Genomic DNA, 19287 nt, shown 5'->3' with positions numbered 1-19287 from the left:
AACTAATGCAGAGAATAGTTCAGAGGAAGCAAGAATTCAGAATTTTTCTATATCAAATCTGAGGCAAAGCCTTTTAATTTATAGATGAAAGGGTGAGATGGAGAGGTGCAATCCAAAAGGTGTTTTTTGGGTGCACTTCAAAAGGTATCTTTTCTCATTTTCCATTCACACCTTAAAACCCTATTAAATTTGTGGTAGGATACGTAATTTTGTACAGATAATAATCTATTTTGCAAATTGAAAACTCAACCCACATTTAACGATAAATCTTTTACCATTCTTTACAACAAGTCCTCTAGCTAATTCGAAATAACATGTGAGTCCCTCACGCATTCATTTTATGTATAGGTCCCCTAGTTGTAAACAAGAACTACCGTGAATGTGAACACTATATTTTTAGTTATTGCTGATATCACAAGGCAGACTGTATAAGACCGATTCTAGGAGCTGTTGACGGCAGTGCTTTTTTATTTTTCTCGGCCTGGTTAAGATGATAATAAGCTGAATTATCATATTTCCCTTCCCACCTGTTGATAATTTGAGATGCAAGATTAGAGTTACTCAACGTAACGTCGTGGTGTGAAACAAAGAACAATTGCTTCATAATCATATATGACTTCAACTGAATTACCTATGCTCTTCATTTTCTAAAATCTGGAGCTCCAAATGTTGTTCGAAATTTTTGAAGATCAAGTTGAGTTGCTCATCCTTCACCTTGTCAAGAGTTGAAGGACACCACTGAATGGTTTTAATTAAATGGAGAGAGACAACAGTTAGTGCAATTCTTTGTTTTTTTTTTTTTCCTTATGTCTTCTGGAGGTTTGGCAAAGACGGATTTGAGATTTAAAACCAATGTGCATGTGTTTGCAATTTTAGTCGATCAACCTCAACTTGTTTGAGATTGAGGCAAAATTATTGTTGTCGTACAATATATATATATATATATATATATATATATATATATATATATATATATATATATATAAAACTAGTGTTGTGTGTCACTATGTCTGCAGATTCACTAGATTCGTCTTTGATGATGATTAAAGGTTGAGACAAATAGATGGATTAAAATTGAATTTCAAAAGTTTAAACAGTAAAATACAGAGTACAATAAACTTGTGAAAGCATCTACACATGGTCAGAAAGAATATATACCTTGGGAGAGTTATCCTTGTCAATGGCGATTGCCCTTATGCCCTTTTGATAAGCAAAAAGCAGAATCAGGTAAGATTCAAAACTCAAAAGTGCCAAAGCGTTTTCCAAAGTGAAATATTTTAAATCAAAATTAAATTAATTTATATATATACTTAAAAGTTGACGAGCTACCTCATAGAAATCACTAGATATTATTGTCCTTAATGTGTTAATTGTAATTCTGAATTCTCTCTTCAAGCATTCTAATAACGTCTGTTTCCTTCCTTCTCGAATCTGCAAAATAAAGAAATTTAAACATTTATTTATTTTTCCTTTTCGGACCTTGAACTTTAAGAAGATTTATCTACGTGCGTATGCTAATGAACTTGCAATCAACAAAAACCTCATCTATTTGGATAGGCAGTGTCCTTCTAAATTTAGGGTGTGTTTGGTACGAAGGAAAAATATTTTGCTGGAAATTAAATAAGTGGGTTTAAAATATTTTTTGATGTTATAAACAAGCAAAAAATATTATTCAAAAGCATTTATATACTCCCTCTGTCTCATATTAGTTATCCTATTTCGCTTTTCGAGAGTCAAGTTGACTAAATGATTAGATTAATTCAATAATTTAAAATTATAATTTACAATTTTATATATTCAAAAACTACACGAAAAGTACTATAAGTTGCAATTCTTCTCATATTAGTATGGTGAAGAAATATATCTTATGGAACTTATTCAAGACTTCTACATGATTAGCCAGGGGGAGTAACAAAATTACTTGCTTGTACCCATTTATAAAATTCGTCCCTTAAAAATTATATTACACAATTTTGTGCGTGGTAATCTTTAGGGCAAAAATTCACATAAGTGTATACCTCAAACGTATGTAATGGAGTAGTAAGAATAGTTTAATCACATATTCACACGTTGTTGTATACTATTAAGGTATATAACATGTAAATTATATAGCCAAATTAAAAGGTATACTACATGCATACATGCTGGAAATCTTGTAAATATGTTTTTTCTTAATAGGTATAAAGTGTAATAATTTTTTAAATGAGTATAATTTGTTTTGGCCGCATATGCATTTGCAATAGTTTTCCTAACTAATCCCATGGATCAAGAAAGTCATCTTCCTAATTTTTAAGAAATTTAATTTCTTAATAGAAAATAATTTTCAAAACATTTTGACCAATCAAATTTAAGAAATTGAAAAATGTTTTCAACCATACCTTACACGCCCTTATATAAAAGATACGTACATGTATAGACGGAAAAGTCAAATTAGTCGCCTAAAATAGTTATTGTGAATTCTGGAATCAAATACGAGACACACAACCTTTGTTGGATTGACATAGATTCTTGGGTGAGTACAAAGTCTAGATGAAATCATGAAATAATTTCTATATGAATTTCGAGTTTATTTCCTGAACTTTAATTACCTATTATAATCAATATAGTAAAACTACAAAAGCTAAAATTTCGTCACATTACCGATCTTAATGTTACTTTTAGTCCCGTTGGGGATGATCTTCTTAAGTGTTTTAGCACTGGTTGAATCCAACCATTTCCTTCTCTGTGTGCCTCAGCTTCCTGAAAATGTATGTAAAATAAATAAACATCAAATTAATTACTGCCATAACGCCACGAAGAATTAATCACGATCTTACAAATGACATCAATATCTGCTCAGCAGAATCCTTGGAAAAACATTCATTGATTATCGACAGCCTGCATTGGAATGGATGATATGCATCAGATTTTAATTTGACATATATATATATATATATATATATATATATATATATATATATATATATATATATATATATATATATATATATATATCATCAAAAAGAATAATTTCAGACTGTATACAGCTGGTTGCATTATTTAACACATAAAGTATAATAGTATTACTTATTCAAGACACTATGTTCATCTATTTCAATATCTGTAGAAAATTCCTTGATGACAGATTCAATGACTTTCTCATCACTGGTGTTTAAGCTTAATAAGCGCTTCTCTAGCTCAACCAATTTCTGTAAACAAAACAAAAAAGAGCCAAATTATTAGAGGGAAAATATATCCATTCGAGCTCGATTAATGTAAAATCATACTAATTAGTTTTATCATTTGTGAATATATTAAGCCAAGATTTATTGAGTGGAGTGACCTGAGAAGGGATAAAATGTGTGGCAAGTCCTGCAGCAACGACCTCTTTACCCTTTAGCCTTGCTCCTGTTAACCCCAAGTATTCTCCTATACGCAACAACGTAATTATATCACTTTGTTCTTAATTTGTAGGTTCACCAGTGGCAAGAATAAGCTATCGAAACTTTGTTTATATGATGGTGTTTGATTACATAAGAAATAAATAAATAAATAAATGAGTTTAAATTAAAAAAAAATTGTCATGTAAAAAGAAACCACAGGAGTAAAAAATACAAAAAAGAATAAGTTATGAAGGGCTGAAGGCCATACCTAGTCGATCAGGAAGTCGAGAAAGCATGTACGAGAAGCCACAATCTGGGTGGAACCCAATAAGTGCTTCTGGAGTTGAAAATACCTACCAATTATACAAATGTTAGATTTGAAATGCTTCCTTATTTCCAATTGAGATCAAGGGTGTGTTTGGTACAAAGGAAAATATATTTGACTGATAAAATATGAAAAAAATTAGAAACTATTAGTATCTAAAATATTTTTCACTGTACCAAACGCAACCCAGCCAAGATTAATTAAAACTTCATGTATGCCGGAGATGTAGGAGTATTTATACTAACAGTATTTTCTGTGACAACGGAGAACCTCATTGGAACCATCAAGGATGCACCTCCACCCATTGACATTCCATGAACAAGAGCAACCTATCAGGTATCATCAAGGGTAAAATAGAAAAAAATTAACTACGCTCATTGGCATAATCTTCAAAACAATTGGGTGCACATAAATATAGGGGTGATAAAACTATTCCATAAAGTATGATCAGTCAACTCACTTGAGTCTATGCGGGGTTGACCAAGACACATACATTTCCAGGGCAGGTTAATTTGGGCACAACCCTAAGTTAGCTCATCTAAAAGTTGTGCTGATTTTGCCTAAATATGTAGCCTAAATTAACCAAAACTTGTCACAATATTTTTTCTAGAAACAATTGTTTGTATGTTAGATATAGGCATAACAAAGAAAGGAAAGCTTTATTAGCTTTGTTTGATGAGTAAGCAAATTATAACAAAAGCAAACAAGGGAATAATTTTATTAAAGACTTTCCGATCGATCATCTCAATTCAAATAACCATTTAACACCCTCACATTATACTAAGCGTTTAACTCAATAAAATAAGTGTATGTATTATAGAGGAGCATCAGAAAAGTAGTACCAGAGGCTTCTTATATGTGTGAATTTGGTAGCAAAGCCAATACATTCGATAAGTAGCTTCAAGGCAGGAATCCCCTGAGAAATACAAGATCTCAATATAAGTAAACTTGTAATTATAATTCAATAGCCTTAAAAAGAATTACTAAATCACTTCCTTGTTACAATTGTTTACTTGTTCTTCGACCGTCATAGAACATTTTCAAGTCCCCACCAGCAGAAAAAGCTCGCCCTGCTCCCTATTTACATGACAAATACCCTATCATTCACAACTAACAATTGTAGCACCACTAAACAATTTCTCTATATCTTTCAGTACATGTTGAGCTTCAGTTAATGAGGATGATGAGAATTTAAGAAATACTTGCCTTAACGATAACTAGCTGTGTGTTGTCATCTTTCTCAAATTTCTCGAGGTTCTTTCCCAGCAATAATGCCTAATAAAAGAAAGTTGATTTAAAGGTATTTACTTGCTGGATGGAGACTAGTTAAACAAATATCAAGTTATATAAGCAAACCACCTATCCCTCGTCACTTTCTATTGCTTTCAACGTTCTATTTTATATGACACTTATTAGTATATTTATAAAAAACCTTTACATATTTGAAAATCTTTTAATTTTAATTCTTTACTCTTAATGAGGTGCTCTTGGAGTCATAGTTATGTCATGTTATGTTTGATGAACAGAGCCCGAGCCCGGATATAAAGCTTACGAATTTGACATTATAATCCTTTAAAGTTATTGAGTTCTAAAGTAATTATTTGTACATGCAATAAGTTTTTAATGCAAATGCAAAGTTAGGACCAAATTTACTGAATTTCGCCGATCCCATAACTGAAGCGTTAGCTCCGCTATTATTGACGAAAGTCTTTCTTTCGTTTGTAAATTATATACCTAGTCAAATGATGACATACAAAATGAAATGAATGGCAGTAACATATATAGTATACCTCTTTGCCTGAGATGGCATTTAACTGATTTGGCCGATTTAAGGTGAGCACTCTGACGCGGCCAACTTCTTCAGCAATAACAACCTGCTTAACCATCAATAAAATTTTGCAGAATCAGAGAGAACTAACTAATTAAGAGCTCCTACATAAAATGCATTATGCATGAAGAATACAACTTGTGAATGATTGAAAGTTCACACTGAAACTTGAGATTACGTCTCTATCAGGCTTTACTCTTTCTTGATCCATCCGCGCGAAAATTTAAACAGCTTGCTCTTAATTTAGTTTACCAAGGAAACCTAAAACTGTATGATATTCTTGTGAACACTTGTATATATAATGTCTAAATGGACTCGTGCAAAACAAACCAAAAAAAAAAATAGTACATAGAAATTACGAGATCAAAAAGGATTTTGAAGTTGACACGTGAAGAAGAAATTAGCGAAAAAACAAAAGAGAGGTAGGGGCGGAGTAGGTGCTCCGCTTGCCAATTGTAAGCAGAGATTGATATAGGATTTGAGGTTTGTGAGTTCTTGTAACAACTTCAAGTTAGAGTGTGTGTGTATATATATTAATTAGGTTCATAATCAAATATTTATGGATAAATAGAAAATTTCTAAACATCTATTAGTAATATATAAATTTTGGATGAAAATTACTAGATTCACGTAAACTCATTAACCGAACCGTGGATTCGCTCTTGATTATTGGTTTAATGATAATACTGTGCGACGTATGGAGAAGGAATTTATGTTTATGAAGCTATGCAGATATAGTTGAAAATCACTAGGTGGATGCCAACTACTATTAAAGATTTTCATAACTGCTGTCCGCGTGGAACTTGGAAGTTAACGCTCACGTATGTTGATTGTGGCAGCCTGACAAATTAGATCCATGGGAGGCATCTAAGAGGATCTTGCCAAATATTCATCTCAATTTTTTCTTTTGTTCGTTAGAATAGTGATGACGCACACACAGTAGAGTTGATAGTAGTACAAGACACATGATTTCAATTTCTATGAAGGCAGCAAAACAATAGTACTAGATGTAAAGGCGTGAAGGTCGAAAATTAGGTTGGAGAGTTAGTAAGTAGCTAAATAATCTCCATTAGTATTAGATAGTAATCGTGTAGTTTCGTTTCTTCGATGTGTGTTACTATCCGTTGCCTCATTTGCTTTTTATCGTGCTAGTTTTGTTGCCATATTTCTCTTGATATCATGCTTTTTACCTTCTATTTGTTGTCACTTCCCGATCTTTTCTTTCGAGTAGAATGACGCACACGGAAAGCAATCTACTCTTTCAAGTTAAAAATCTGCATCTAGTCTGTCACTCTCCGGACCTTTTTATCAAAGGTTTTGGCATCTTGCGAGTACATTGTTGTTACACATAGTAGAGTTGGCAAAACATGGTTGTTGGGTGTTGGGTTGGTTTTTTTTTTTTTTTTTTTGGGGTGGGGCGTGGGGGGGGCAATAAATGTTAAATTAATAATTTATTCAGACCTAATAGAAAGTAAAAAAAAATTACGATCCAGAATTTATACATTAAGATTCTTGGCTTCGCATTTATGACCAAATCCATAAATTTTTTAAATTTCAAGTATTCGTCACTTTAAAATGAATTGAATAATAAATTTATTAAAATCAGATCAATATAAATTAATTTCATATAATTCACTATAGGAAATGGGTAGAAAGTATGGATATCCATATTACGTACCCATGCTTCATTACAATATACAATCCCCCTCGAACCAAGGGCAAGTCGTTCTCATGGATCCGCAAGGACTTCTCTGTTCTTCTAGATTCATCTTTGTTTTTTTCTCCACATTCTTCTCATGTTGTGGAACTTACAAGGACGATGGAAATTTTAAATGGTAGCATTTGAGTCATCAGTCACAACTTTAGTGGATTCTAAATTGATTGAAAATCTCATCTCCAAATTAAATTTCAATCTTGTCGATCTCATTTGTATTTGTATTTTGTTTTTAAATTCTTGGTTAAAAAATTGAAAATAACAGATCTGGCAGAAACGAAAATTTTAAGATTTAAAGATTCCGAGTGGAATTAATTGACTAGTATTACTCATTTATTGTTTCAAATTGAACGTTAGTTTAAACTTATTTTGGAAACTAAAGGAAAATTTTGTTAAGGAAGTGTATATGTAACTTTGACTGCCATTCTTTTATTGAGCAAAAAATATGGGTAATATGGTACTTAATTGTATTATCTGTCACTCAACCCATGTTTTATTGGCGTTAAAAAAAAAGGGGGCTCCGTTTTTATCCCTCTTTTTGTCTAACCCATCTCAATCCACCCATATCCATTTGGACTCGCTCATTTTTCAGTATTAATGATTAAAAAAAAAAATATTGAAATTTTCATGCTGAGGGAAATAAATTTTTAATTTCTTATGTGAGACAAATTTGTTCCCACAAAAAGCTTCTTAAGGGTTAAGGTAATAACTCTCTCTTAGCATATCTATTTATATCTATCTATATCTGTACTAACTAGTTGCATGAGGCCCTCATGCTACAAAAGTATTAAATTTAATTTTAAAAAAATATCACTTATGTTACCTTTTTTCAATTGCATAATTAATTTAATCTATTGGCACATGTATCATTATCTTATTAGTCAGTGGCGGAGCTAGAAATTTCACAAAGGGTGTTCAAATTTTAAATAAGTAAATTTTTTTGTGAGTGGGTGCACCAAAAGTTTTAAAATTGTATTACATAATATTATTAAATAGTTTTTTTAATGAATGGGTGCACCGGAAATTTTAAAATCAAACTATGCAATATTTAATTTTATTGAGCATTAAAAAGAACAAAAAAATTATTCACATTTAATTTAACATGAAGTGAATTGACTGAGCAAAAAAAGATATAAGAGAATTGAGTTTAGATTCAAATCATTTTTAAGCTTCAAGCTTCACCGGCTCTTGCGATAGTAACACTAGCAACGAGGCATGAAGTATGAGCAGAATCAAAAAAGGGTTCTTTTTAACTTTCATTGTGGAGCCATTTTTGCTTTCGATTTCCACAAGAGTTGAAGAGAGATTCTACCATTTACTTATTAAGTACCTTTTAATTAAATAATTACTTTTAAGTTTTGTTTAAGAGATTTAATAAAAGAAAAGGAATAATAAAAAACATACCAGTTAGAATCCAATTGGAAACTGGTACTTTTGTTTTAATAGGAATAGTAGACCCATATAGCTCATAAGGCAATATAGTCAATGTGTATTATATGCGGAGAATCAATACCTACAAAATGCAAACGGCAACAGCTGAGAATCGAAACCCAGGTGCAGTTGCTGTTTAGCATTTACTGAACATCCTTATGGCGTTGAGCTACCTGCAAAGTTGTATAAGGATGTTCAAAACATAATTATATCTTATATACCATAGCATTCTGTTTATATACACAGTATTATTTTCTGACTAAGGGTGTTCACCTGATCACTCTTGGAGCACTGTAGCTCCGTCCCCGTTGTTGGTAAGTCTTTGTAATTATTAGAGTTTTTCAGTCACATAATTGAATAATTTATAAAAAGTAAATTATTTATGAGCAAGGAAGTTTGGAATGAGAATTAGCAAATACAAAGAAATATAAGATTTGATGTTCACTAAAGAAGCAAAATTTTGGAGGTCAAACCAAATAAAGGGTGTGTTCTAGGGGTGCTTCTCGGTCGGTTTATCGATTTACGGTTTATAGGCACGCTTAATCGATAATCAAACCTATAAAATATTCGTTATCGGTTTTAATCAGTTTAGGTCCTTAACGGTTCAGTTTTTGGACGTTTAACCGATAAGAAATGCTTTTTATTTTTATTTTTTTTATCTTGTTTTCATTTGTTCATAAACATTGCCTTCATGCATAAAAGTACACAAAATTATAAGCAAAAGCAAATTCAAAGATGTTATTGCTAAAATAAACTTGTTTTCTTTCTGGTCGAGTTTGAGAGAACTTGTTACACCTCGAAAAATTTTCCGTTGATGCACAGAGAATAGACTAACGAAGAAAACGAAGTGTATAGTGTTTCAATAAGTAAATAATGACATTTGATGACCCTGAGTAAGATTTCAAAGACATTCGATGTTAGACGAGAAAGTTGCCAAGAGAAGGCAAGGCATACGATAGGTATCGGACGAGAATTATGAGTAACGAGTTGATGATGACTTAATGATGTTTTGGGGAAGAGTTATAACGCCCCTTAGATTGTTAATGAAGTGATAAACAAGTGTTAAGAAGGTTCCATAAGGATTGGAGATCAAACGAGACGACGGGAACAACCGGGAAATCCCAGGGGTTTCACGGCCACTTCCGCGACCGTGTAACCTTATACGGACCGTGGAAGGGTCCGTATAACTCCCGAAAAAGGTGGCTGGCTGGTGTTGAACCACGACCAGTTTCACGAGCCATACAATGTTCCACAGACCGTGAAAGTGTCCGCGGAAGTCCCGACGGGTTGAATTATTCCAAGTCTTTAAAAGTGATCCCAACTTCATTATGTCATTCTAACACTTCCCCACTTCTCTCTAAAGTCTCTAGAACATTCCATACACTTCATGAACAAGAATCCAAGGGAAATCAAAGGTTATTATCATCAAACCAAGTGAATTAAGTGTAAGAAACCCATTAAAGTTCATCTAAAACAAGAAATCCAAGTGAAGGTGAAACTAGGGTTTTGCTCAAGTGAAGTAATTACACCCAAGGTTCATTCTTACACTATCTAAGGTAAGTTTTATGATATTTCCTTGTTATTTAAGATATTTGAAAGTTGAAACACTTGGATTATATGAGGAAATAGGAAATGGGTCATGAATGTGGGAATAGTATCACTTTTGAGTAAATGTTTGGAATGAGTTATGATTCTTGATACATTATGATTATAATCATGTTATAAATGATATTGAGAATATGGAATAGACCTTGTATATGAATGAACGTAATCGTGTGATATGACCATGAATGTGGATGAATTGAAATGAATTGAGGAGTAAGGATAATGTAGTTGAATAAAGGCTATTGTGATGATATTGTGAATATTATTATTGACGTTTGGGAGTTGATATATGATGTGAGGGAAGTTGTATAAATAAAGGAGATGTTGTCCAATTTTTCCTAGCTTTAGTCATGAATGCTACGCTATCAATTCTCTAATGTTAGTATGCACTCTAATGAAGGTAGAAACGTGAGCATTGAAGAAGAACGTGCAAGTGATAGAATAGTTGAACGGAAAGGTATGTAAGGCTAACCCTTCTTTCATAAGGCATGGTTCTTTGGTCAAATATCTATCCTTCTATGAGCCTACGATATTCTTCAATGATCCTATCTCTAAAAGCTACTAAGCTTACGATTCTCGATATGATACGATTGTACTAAGTTCCTTATACGACGAGTAATCATCTAAGGATAGAATGTAATGATTCTTGATCCATAGCTACATTTCTCAGGGACTACATAGCGAAGCTCCACTTCATTCGGAGCTACAGCTTTTGGTATAGATTCTTTTGTGTACATATTCATGGGCACGGCGGGGTCCTGTCCCGCCTATATGTTATGATATGACGTATTCTTCTTAGAGGCTCGTAGACATGTGTATATGGTTAGATATGTTCGGTCATGTCGGCCTATATTTTGGGATATTATTTTGTCAAGCCTCGTCAGCTTATGTACATATGTTTGGGCATAGTTGTTAATGTTGATATAAATGTGTTGTTGCCCAATGGGATTAATATGAATGATGAATGAGAGTATGATTTAGCTATGTGGCTCACCTAGATGTGATGTGAAAGTATGTTAAGAGGTGCCCGGGTGGGTTAGCATCGGGTACCCGTCGCGGCCCTCCGGTTGGGTCGTAACAGAACTAAAGTGTCGCTTGCCGAAATAGGGTCCTGGAATGAAAGTAAGAATTTAGGAAATAGAGTTTGTATTTAAAAGCTAAAGTCACTAATATAATTAGAGATAAAAGGAAATTTTAATATAATCTTATTAGGTTATCGATTTAACCTTTAACTAAAACCTCAAAATCGGAAACCAACCCGATAGTCCAATAAAAATATTTACAAAATCATTTGAAAGTCGTTAACCCAATAATCCAATACCAATAAATCAATAACATTTTGTCAATTCAGTTCATCAGTTAAACCGGATTTTGCACACTCCTCATGTGTTCGGTATGGAGGAAAACATTTCAGAAACTATATTTTTAATGTTTGATTTGGTAGAAAAATAAATTCCTTAAAAATGAGAGAATAACTTTCCCAGTGATAGTAGAAAAATTGGCAAGATCAACAGGTTTAAAACCCCATGATGGCAATATTGTTTCCGTTTAGAAGGAAAAAAAATTAGGATGAAGAGATAGAGATTAAATTAGGTCTTCAATTGGATATTCTTTTTCTTTTAATTACCAACCCCCCCCCCCCGCCCCAACAAGGCCGAGGAGCTCCCCTTTTTTTGCTTCGTTGATGATTCGAACCCACAACCTTCCAGTTAGAGGTGAAGGGTGCTTACCATGTGAGCAACCCCTTGTATCTTCATTTGGATATTCAATGTTGCAGTTAAAACTTTTTACGTGTTGTACATGTGTTGACTAGGTGTTGTACTTATTAGAGTGACTGGCTTTTAAAAAGATTGGACAAATTTGTAGTGAAATGAAACGGAGAACCAACAAAAGATGTGGTGCAGCGGAAGGGGCTACTCCTCTCTTAATCAGAGGTTTCAGGTTCGAGCCTTGGGTATGAAAAAATCCTTGTTAGGGAGCGCTTCCCTGAATGGGTCTTACGCGGAGTGAATCTGAATTTATTAGGGCTTCAATATGGATACCGAACATCGAGTGAAAAATCAAAAAAAAAAAAATAGATAAGGGGACAACTGTTGTTTTTTATGAAAAGGACAAAGGAAGAAATACATAATAGTGATTTCCTTAGTAAATACACGTGTTTATTTAGAAGCTAATGGTGATGGTATGAGATAAGACCAAGTACAAGGTACCATTTATATAGTTTATTGTACAAATCTTCACAGCCTAATTTATCTTTTTAAGATAACATCACAACCTAAACTTTGGGATATATTAGGAATTCCTTCTAGGAGGCCCCACCAAAGATTTGTGAGGATGACAAAAAGATTTGTGAGAAGCTCCAAATCAAAATGTTAAGAGAGCAAAATATCACTCAACAATAATGGTTGGGTTAATATAAGAGAACAAAACTAACATGAAAGAAATTTTTTTGAAGCTGAGGGGGTGGGGGGAGGGGGGTATTGAAGATAGAAAAGAAAAAAAAAATGGTTGGGTTTTAAATTTTTAGTGGGTCGGGTTGGACAGATGGGTTAAAAGAGTTTAAATGGGTTAGTAGATTTAAGTGGAAAAAAGGCCATGCAGGCGTCACGTAGCCGCTACATGGAACAAGTAAAATGGGACGTGGGATTTAATGGCGTTGGGATAAATATAATTTTTTTATTAAAGTACAAAATTAAATATGGGCCTAAGGTTAAACGACAAGGGCGAACATGTTGAAAAAGTATAAGGAACGACAAATATAGCTTATTTGTAAAAGTATAAGGGCAAATATGGCCCTTTTATACACACACACACACACTCACACACTTTATGTATAATAAATGTATAATTATTATACACATATTATACATGTTTTGGGAAAATTTCTTAAAGGCAAGCCGAAAAGGATTGACAAACTAGTGTATCAACAGATAGGGACTATCATAATCAAAGAAGAAAGATATTGTAGCCGTTAGAGACTTTAATAGTCTAGGAGAATTTCATTCTGCAACCTCTCTGTAATTCTAAATCATCATCTTCAACATCAAGAAAAGTATTAGTTAATCAATATCAATTGACAACAACTTATTAGGAGCCTTTCTTGTTTCCATAAACAGTTTCAATCATAAAAAATATTAGAGTTATCGGGACGAAGATACTCAAATCAAACCCAGAAGAGAGAAAATGAGGCCAAATCAAAAGCCACAAATTGAATCTTAAAGAGAATTAAAGAAAGAAGGAGAAAGAAAAGGGCCAGATAAAGAATCATAAACTGACACTTAGAAAGAGAAGGCCAAACCCATCGACAGACATCTATGGTCGTCCACTTCTTTCACTTGAACGCCTCAACTTAGGCATGTTCCTATTGAGCACTTAAACTATCCGAATTTTGTTTCAATTAGACATTTTTTGTTGAATCAGCTAAAATTGCAAAGTGAGTGTAATACGCTCGTGAGTGACGTGACATAATGACTAATTAAAAGAGGACATGTGGCTATTGAGTGCAAAATAATAATTTAAAAATCAATTACAAGAAAAAAGAATGAAAAAAACAAATTTTCAAAGAAAATAAATAAACAAAACGGAAAAGGCTCATAAATACCCTTAACCTATGGGAAAAGGCTCATAAATACCCTCCTTCTACCTTTGGGTCTAAAAATACCCTTAAGGTTTATTTTTGACTCAAAAATACCCTTTAAACTAACAGAAAAAATTTGGCTGTTTAAAAAGACACGTGTCATTTTCTAATTGGTGCCACGTTTTAACTCAAAAATAATTAAAATCCACCCAAGTTTTTAAACCCAAACCCGTATTGACCGACCCGTTTTCACCTCAACACTAAACAATATGTTCTTTTTCTCCTCGTTGATCTAGGATTCTGCCATCGTTCTTCTTTTTCTCTTTCTTCTTCCTCTTCTTTCTTCCAAATTTGTTTATCAAAATCTACTGTTATCTTTGCATAAAGTTTGCTTCTTTTATGCTAAAATGTCTCTTTGCATGAAGTTTGTTTCTTTTATGCTAAAATGTCCGAAAATTCTCGAAGCTCAGCCCAGTTGCGTGGATGTGATTGCGGAATCAATTTACGGCCAAAACTCCTCTGAATGCTAGACCTAGATCCTACTAATGTCCCTGTTCTGTTATCAGTAATTTTTTTTTTGCCGAGAAACTTAATAGTTTAACTTGAATCTTTCGGATTCGGTTACTGGAATTTTATATGAAATATCAATATTTTGTTTATTTTGGTAAGGTCCCCTCTTGTGGTTATTCGAAATGGCGCTATGATGAATTTCCACCTTATGCGACATTGGTGATTAATAATTTGAAAGCTTAATTGGATGCTGCTGGCAAGGAAAGCAATAATTTGAAGAAAATTGCAACTGAAATGAAGGGTAGTAATGTTGTTAATGTGACGAGAGCGTATACTCTGGAAAACAAAGTGCAGAGAACGAAGATTTTTCTTCTATTATCGTGGTCCCTTTTCATTGTTTTTGTTGCTGCTTAAGTGATGTAATGGTGATTAGTAACCATTTTTTATGTAAAATTTCAGATTTGAAGTTATGTAGTTAGTATTTCAATGGTGATATGTTAAAATGGAGGTTGACTATATCCATTTCGTTTTTACCATGCTATTTGGGAGTAGTTGAAATTGTAAAATTTGGTTTATATTGAAGGCTATTTTGTTGCTGCAAAATAAGACTTTACATAGTCATTTGATGTATAATGCTAATGAGTTATAAAGCTTGATGCAAAATAAGCTAGTACTGGCATATTCTCAAGCTAGTTTCTATACCGCCAATTGGGTTATAAAGGTTGATACTCAAGCTAATTTCTACCAGCTCTCATTTTTTTTTTAGCACCAGTTCTTTTTAGCCAATGCAGCTAGTGCTTTTTTGGCGGCCATTGTGTGGAGATTACCAAATATTATTGTGAGTCCAATCACCTCCATTTCAGGGGAATGAAGTGTCACAAATATTACTATTGCATCAGTGAATTGAAAAGCACATCAAATTGAATGTTGAAGTACTATTTCCAGAAGGTGGAAAATACATAGGACAAAATAACAATTGTAAAAGGACACTTGTGAACATGTCTAACCAAACTTCAGGATAGCACCACAACATAAACTGATAATGTTTATCAAACTTCAGGACAGCACCACAACATAAACCAAATTAAAATCCAAATAAAAACCAGAATAGTAACCAAAATCAACACCAGAACAGAAATTAAAACAGCACCAGTATAGTCATTCACCTCAAAAGCAGTAATTGCATAACTGATGCAACACAAAAACATCAAAAACATCAATTTACTTGTCTATTGACATTACATAACACCATAGTAACCCAAAAAAAAAAGTTTAAGTTTGAATTGCCCTAAAGTCTACCCCTTCTAGCCTTCATTTTTCCAAGTCTTTTTTCCTTTTCTTCTACCAGCTGCTTTGAGGTCATTGCAGCCTTTCCGTTCCAACTGATCTTTCTTGATGAATATGGCAGATTAGTAGGCAAACTTACACCACTTTCATCTCTAATAAAACTGATCTTCCTTGTACCAATAGGATCTTGCAACAACCGTCTTTGTTTAAGCCTAGTGTTGGCTTCTGAAATCACCTTGGGCATTAGAGTTGGATCAAACTCATGTTCGATCTCTTCATCATCAGACTGGAAGGCTGGATCAAATTCAGGATGGAAGGATGGATCAAATTCAGGATGAAAGTACGGATCAAACTCAAGAAAGGTTGGATCAGATTCAGGCCGACTTGAATGATTACTGGAAAGCTGAGTAGAAGGCAGATTTAATTCAGGTACAGGAATGAATAAAGGTTCGGAGTCTTGAGATTCTGTAGGTGCTATCATGTTCACATCCTCTACTGATTGAGAAGCTTCTTCGTCTTGAAAGTTTTTTTTGTGCTTGCCTTTGACCTACATGAGTTGAAATGTAAGTTAGATACTTGAAACATATTATTATTAACTAGAGTGAGAATGTAACATTATCTTACCACTGGACAAGATCTGATGTTATGTCCTGGTGTGCTACAATAGCTACAGGTCATCAGAAGCCCTTTTCTTGATTGTGACCATATCCCCTGCCTTTTCCTAGCTTCATCTTTTTCTCTTTTTCTCTTGGTCCTTGGTCTACCAACCATTTTAACCAAAGGTGGTGGCTCCATGGCATGATGTGGCTCCACCTTCCAGAATTTTTCACCTCTAACAGGTTGCATCTTATGCTTATAAACCAGCATATAAGCCTCCTTGGAGTACCACCAATGCACTTCAGTTAGTGGATTCACTTTCTTATGAATTAGTGCTTTGATGGCATGAGGACATGGGATCCCAGTCAAGTCTCATGCCCTACATGTACACTTCTTTAACAGTAAGTTAACAGTGTGTCTATCTACACCCTTTGTCACTTCATACCCATTGTCTCCATTAAATTCAATTACACACCCTTGTGCAATGTGCCTATAATCCTTAAACAACCTCATTGCAAGTGGGCTAAAATCTTTCTTCCACTTCCTAGCTTCATCTTCATGCTCCCTGATCATGTTCATTACCTTCACAAACAATCACAATTAAGTAAAAAGAGAACATTTGACTCACAAAAAAAGAAACACAATTAATGATAGGTTTTGATCACCTTGATCCTAATATCCTCCAACATTTTTATGATAGGTTTTGACCTGGCTTGTAGAATCCATGAATTGAAGGATTCTGTGAAATTATTATCCACCATATTATTCTTGCATTTTGTGTCAAGGTATGCCCTACACCATTTTTGGGGTGGATACCACAAGAGGTCTTCCACAACTACTTTAGACAAAGAACCCAACTTTCTCAATTGATCCTTAAAATCCTCCTCATATGTTCTCCAAGCACACCACCACAACAACTTTCTCATCTCCCCACTCCTCTTTTTTTTTTTGCCCAATTAGCTTCTATGTGCCTTACACACCACCTGTGATTTGCTTTAGGAACTACTGTGGAAAAAGCATCCAGCAGCCCCTGCAATAATTAAATAACAGTAGACAAAGAAATAAAATAAAATAATAAGGATTAGAATTAACTGAAATAAAAAAGACATAACAATAAAAAACAAATACCTTTTGCATATCTGAGATAAAGGTCAATCCTTCACCATCCTTCAAGTCCAGTGAAATTTTCAGCATCTCCATAAACCAATTCCATGTCCTCTTGGTTTCTTTATCCACCACGGCCCAAGCAAGTGGATAGAAATGATTCACAGAATCTTGCCCCACAGCTACTAGCAATTGCCCCTTGCTTTTTCCTTTTAAAAACGTGCCATCCAACCCAATAAATGGTCTCAACCCGTTTTTAAAGCCATGTTTCATAGCTTGGAAGCACACACACATCCTAAGAAATCTTCTTTTACCTAATGCCAAGGCTTCCTTTGATATATTTATCATGCCAAGGCTTCCTTTGATATATTTATCATGCCAAGGCTTCCTTTGATATATTTATCACCACATCAGAACCAGGATTACTCTCTCTCATCTCTTGTGCATATGCCTCTAATCTATTGTACTCATCCAGGAAGCTTCCTTCCAATTTCTCCAATACAATCTTTTTTTAACTCTTTTCATCTTTGACTTGCTAACATTAAGTTGGAATTCTCCCTCCAAGTCTCCCCTCATATCTTTGATCTTATACTTGGGATTATTCTGGACTTTTCTCTTAAAATAGTGTGCTAAAGTTTGGGCATCACCTCTACGATTCTGGTAAACTCGATCACAGTCATGATTTGGGTTCCAAGTCTTGATCTGAAAGGTTTGGCTTTGTTCATCCTTAGATATAAGGCACTTGAAAGGACATCCCTCGTCACATTTGTATCTAAGTCTTTCCCTGTCACTCTTTTCTACCTTTAAACCCTTACCAGTAGCAATTGAATATAATCCAATAACTCTTCTAGCTTCTGGAATATCTTTAAAAGTCATACCTTTTTCCAACTCTTTGTACATATCTAATTTTTCATTGATTTCTCTAGTCCTTTCCCTTCTAAACACCTCCAACTCCTCACTATAATCACTAAAAGCAGGTTCATTATCTTTCTTCTTCTCATAACTATCACAATCAGTTCCAGCATACACAGTGCCCGAAAAAATTTCAGTATGATGAATAGTACTAGGAGCAGCCACGGTCTCTTCACCCTCATCTACTGCATCTACAGTGCCCGAAAAAGTTCCACTATGATGAATAATACTTGGAGCAGCCACACTCTCTTCACCCTCATCCACTGCAAATAAGTTCAGTACTTTGAACTCACTACACAACAAATATTGAAGGGTTCTAATACCTTCATCACCCTCCAACACATAGAACCTGTCAGATGGCCCTATAACTAACAGCTGCTTCACCTTAATAAACCCTAGCTTTTCCTTATATTCTTGGCAGATATCAATATAGGATAGTAGGTCTACATCATACCCTTGCCATATGTGTCTCAGTTTTCTAATATAGCCCAACTGAGGTTCCCGGACCCAAATACCCCCATAATTAAAAATTAAGTCCACCTCTTCATTCATTCTTTAGAAACCAGCACCAGCAAAGCCATAAAAGAAAGGAAACAGGGACCCCATCAGTATATACAAAAAGAAAAAGTTATTGAAATCGAACGACATATTACAAACAAAGGGACCACTTAAGAATAAACAACACCCAACTACCCGTTCAATAACACTAAATCCGACAAAATAAATCAAGTAGGGACCACATACAAGCAAAAAAATAGTAAAAAAGTCATTAAAAGCTTCAACGGAGAGCATTAAAAGCTTAAATGCCACTGGAGTTAAAAATAGCTTCAACAGAAAGCATTCAAAGCTTAACATTACTAGAGTAAGATTTTTTTTTTTTTTATCAAAATGCAACTGATGGAAAAATAACAAAGCTTTATGCACAATTTAATGGGGGATTTTGAGAAAACAAAAGCAGTAAAAAGGAGATGAAAAAGGAAAATACCTTAGAATACAGAGAAGGATTCACAACATAACCCTAGATAGACGAGTTGT

The 19287-nt window shown here is 34.0% G+C and overlaps 2 protein-coding genes across 4 annotated transcripts; both read right to left on the bottom strand.

Annotated features, from left to right (window-relative positions):
* Positions 1-255: 255 nt before the first annotated feature.
* Positions 256-5938, bottom strand: LOC132051838 (3-hydroxyisobutyryl-CoA hydrolase-like protein 5). 3 transcript variants are annotated; one of them, XM_059443082.1, is made up of 15 exons: positions 5694-5928; positions 5478-5561; positions 4890-4962; positions 4701-4760; positions 4530-4603; positions 3933-4016; positions 3631-3715; positions 3323-3408; positions 3067-3188; positions 2817-2877; positions 2641-2739; positions 1330-1431; positions 1159-1200; positions 632-738; positions 259-527 (listed from the first exon to the last, which is right to left on the bottom strand). In XM_059443082.1, exons 1-15 carry the CDS (start codon positions 5724-5726, stop codon positions 413-415), a joined length of 1227 nt encoding a protein of 408 aa, XP_059299065.1. In that variant the 5' UTR covers positions 5727-5928; the 3' UTR covers positions 259-412. The 3 variants fall into 3 exon arrangements, with proteins under 3 accessions (XP_059299066.1, XP_059299067.1, XP_059299065.1); XM_059443083.1 differs by lacking the exon at positions 4890-4962 and having other exon boundaries at positions 256-527; positions 4701-4764; positions 5694-5938; XM_059443084.1 differs by lacking the exons at positions 5478-5561; positions 5694-5928 and having other exon boundaries at positions 256-527; positions 4701-4784; positions 4894-4964.
* A 9548-nt stretch (positions 5939-15486) lies between these two features.
* LOC132051837 (uncharacterized) lies at positions 15487-17653 on the bottom strand. Its single transcript, XM_059443081.1, has 4 exons — positions 17365-17653; positions 16902-17266; positions 16264-16818; positions 15487-16186 (listed from the first exon to the last, which is right to left on the bottom strand). The coding sequence occupies exons 3-4, from the start codon at positions 16504-16506 to the stop codon at positions 15641-15643; spliced, it is 789 nt and encodes a 262-aa protein (XP_059299064.1). The 5' UTR covers positions 16507-16818; positions 16902-17266; positions 17365-17653; the 3' UTR covers positions 15487-15640.
* Positions 17654-19287: the final 1634 nt, after the last annotated feature.

Source organism: Lycium ferocissimum, chromosome 4, assembly GCF_029784015.1.
Source record: "Lycium ferocissimum isolate CSIRO_LF1 chromosome 4, AGI_CSIRO_Lferr_CH_V1, whole genome shotgun sequence".
Taxonomy (NCBI): domain Eukaryota; kingdom Viridiplantae; phylum Streptophyta; class Magnoliopsida; order Solanales; family Solanaceae; genus Lycium; species Lycium ferocissimum.
Note: the sequence above shows the minus strand (reverse complement) of the source record. Positions and strands in the feature narration are given on the sequence as shown.

Excerpts from the sequence above, each read along its gene's own strand:
- LOC132051837 (XM_059443081.1), bottom strand. The coding sequence starts at position 16,506 with ATGCTGGTTTATAAGCATAAGATGCAACCTGTTAGAGGTGAAAAATTC. Across the intron at positions 16,187-16,263 it reads ACATCAGATCTTGTCCAGTG|GTCAAAGGCAAGCACAAAAA; the intron begins GTAAGATAATGT and ends CAACTCATGTAG.
- LOC132051838 (XM_059443082.1), bottom strand. The coding sequence starts at position 5,726 with ATGGATCAAGAAAGAGTAAAGCCTGATAGAGAC. Across the intron at positions 4,761-4,889 it reads GCTAGTTATCGTTAAGGCAA|CAGGGCGAGCTTTTTCTGCT; the intron begins GTATTTCTTAAA and ends GTAAATAGGGAG. Across the intron at positions 4,604-4,700 it reads CTATGACGGTCGAAGAACAA|GGGATTCCTGCCTTGAAGCT; the intron begins GTAAACAATTGT and ends TGTATTTCTCAG.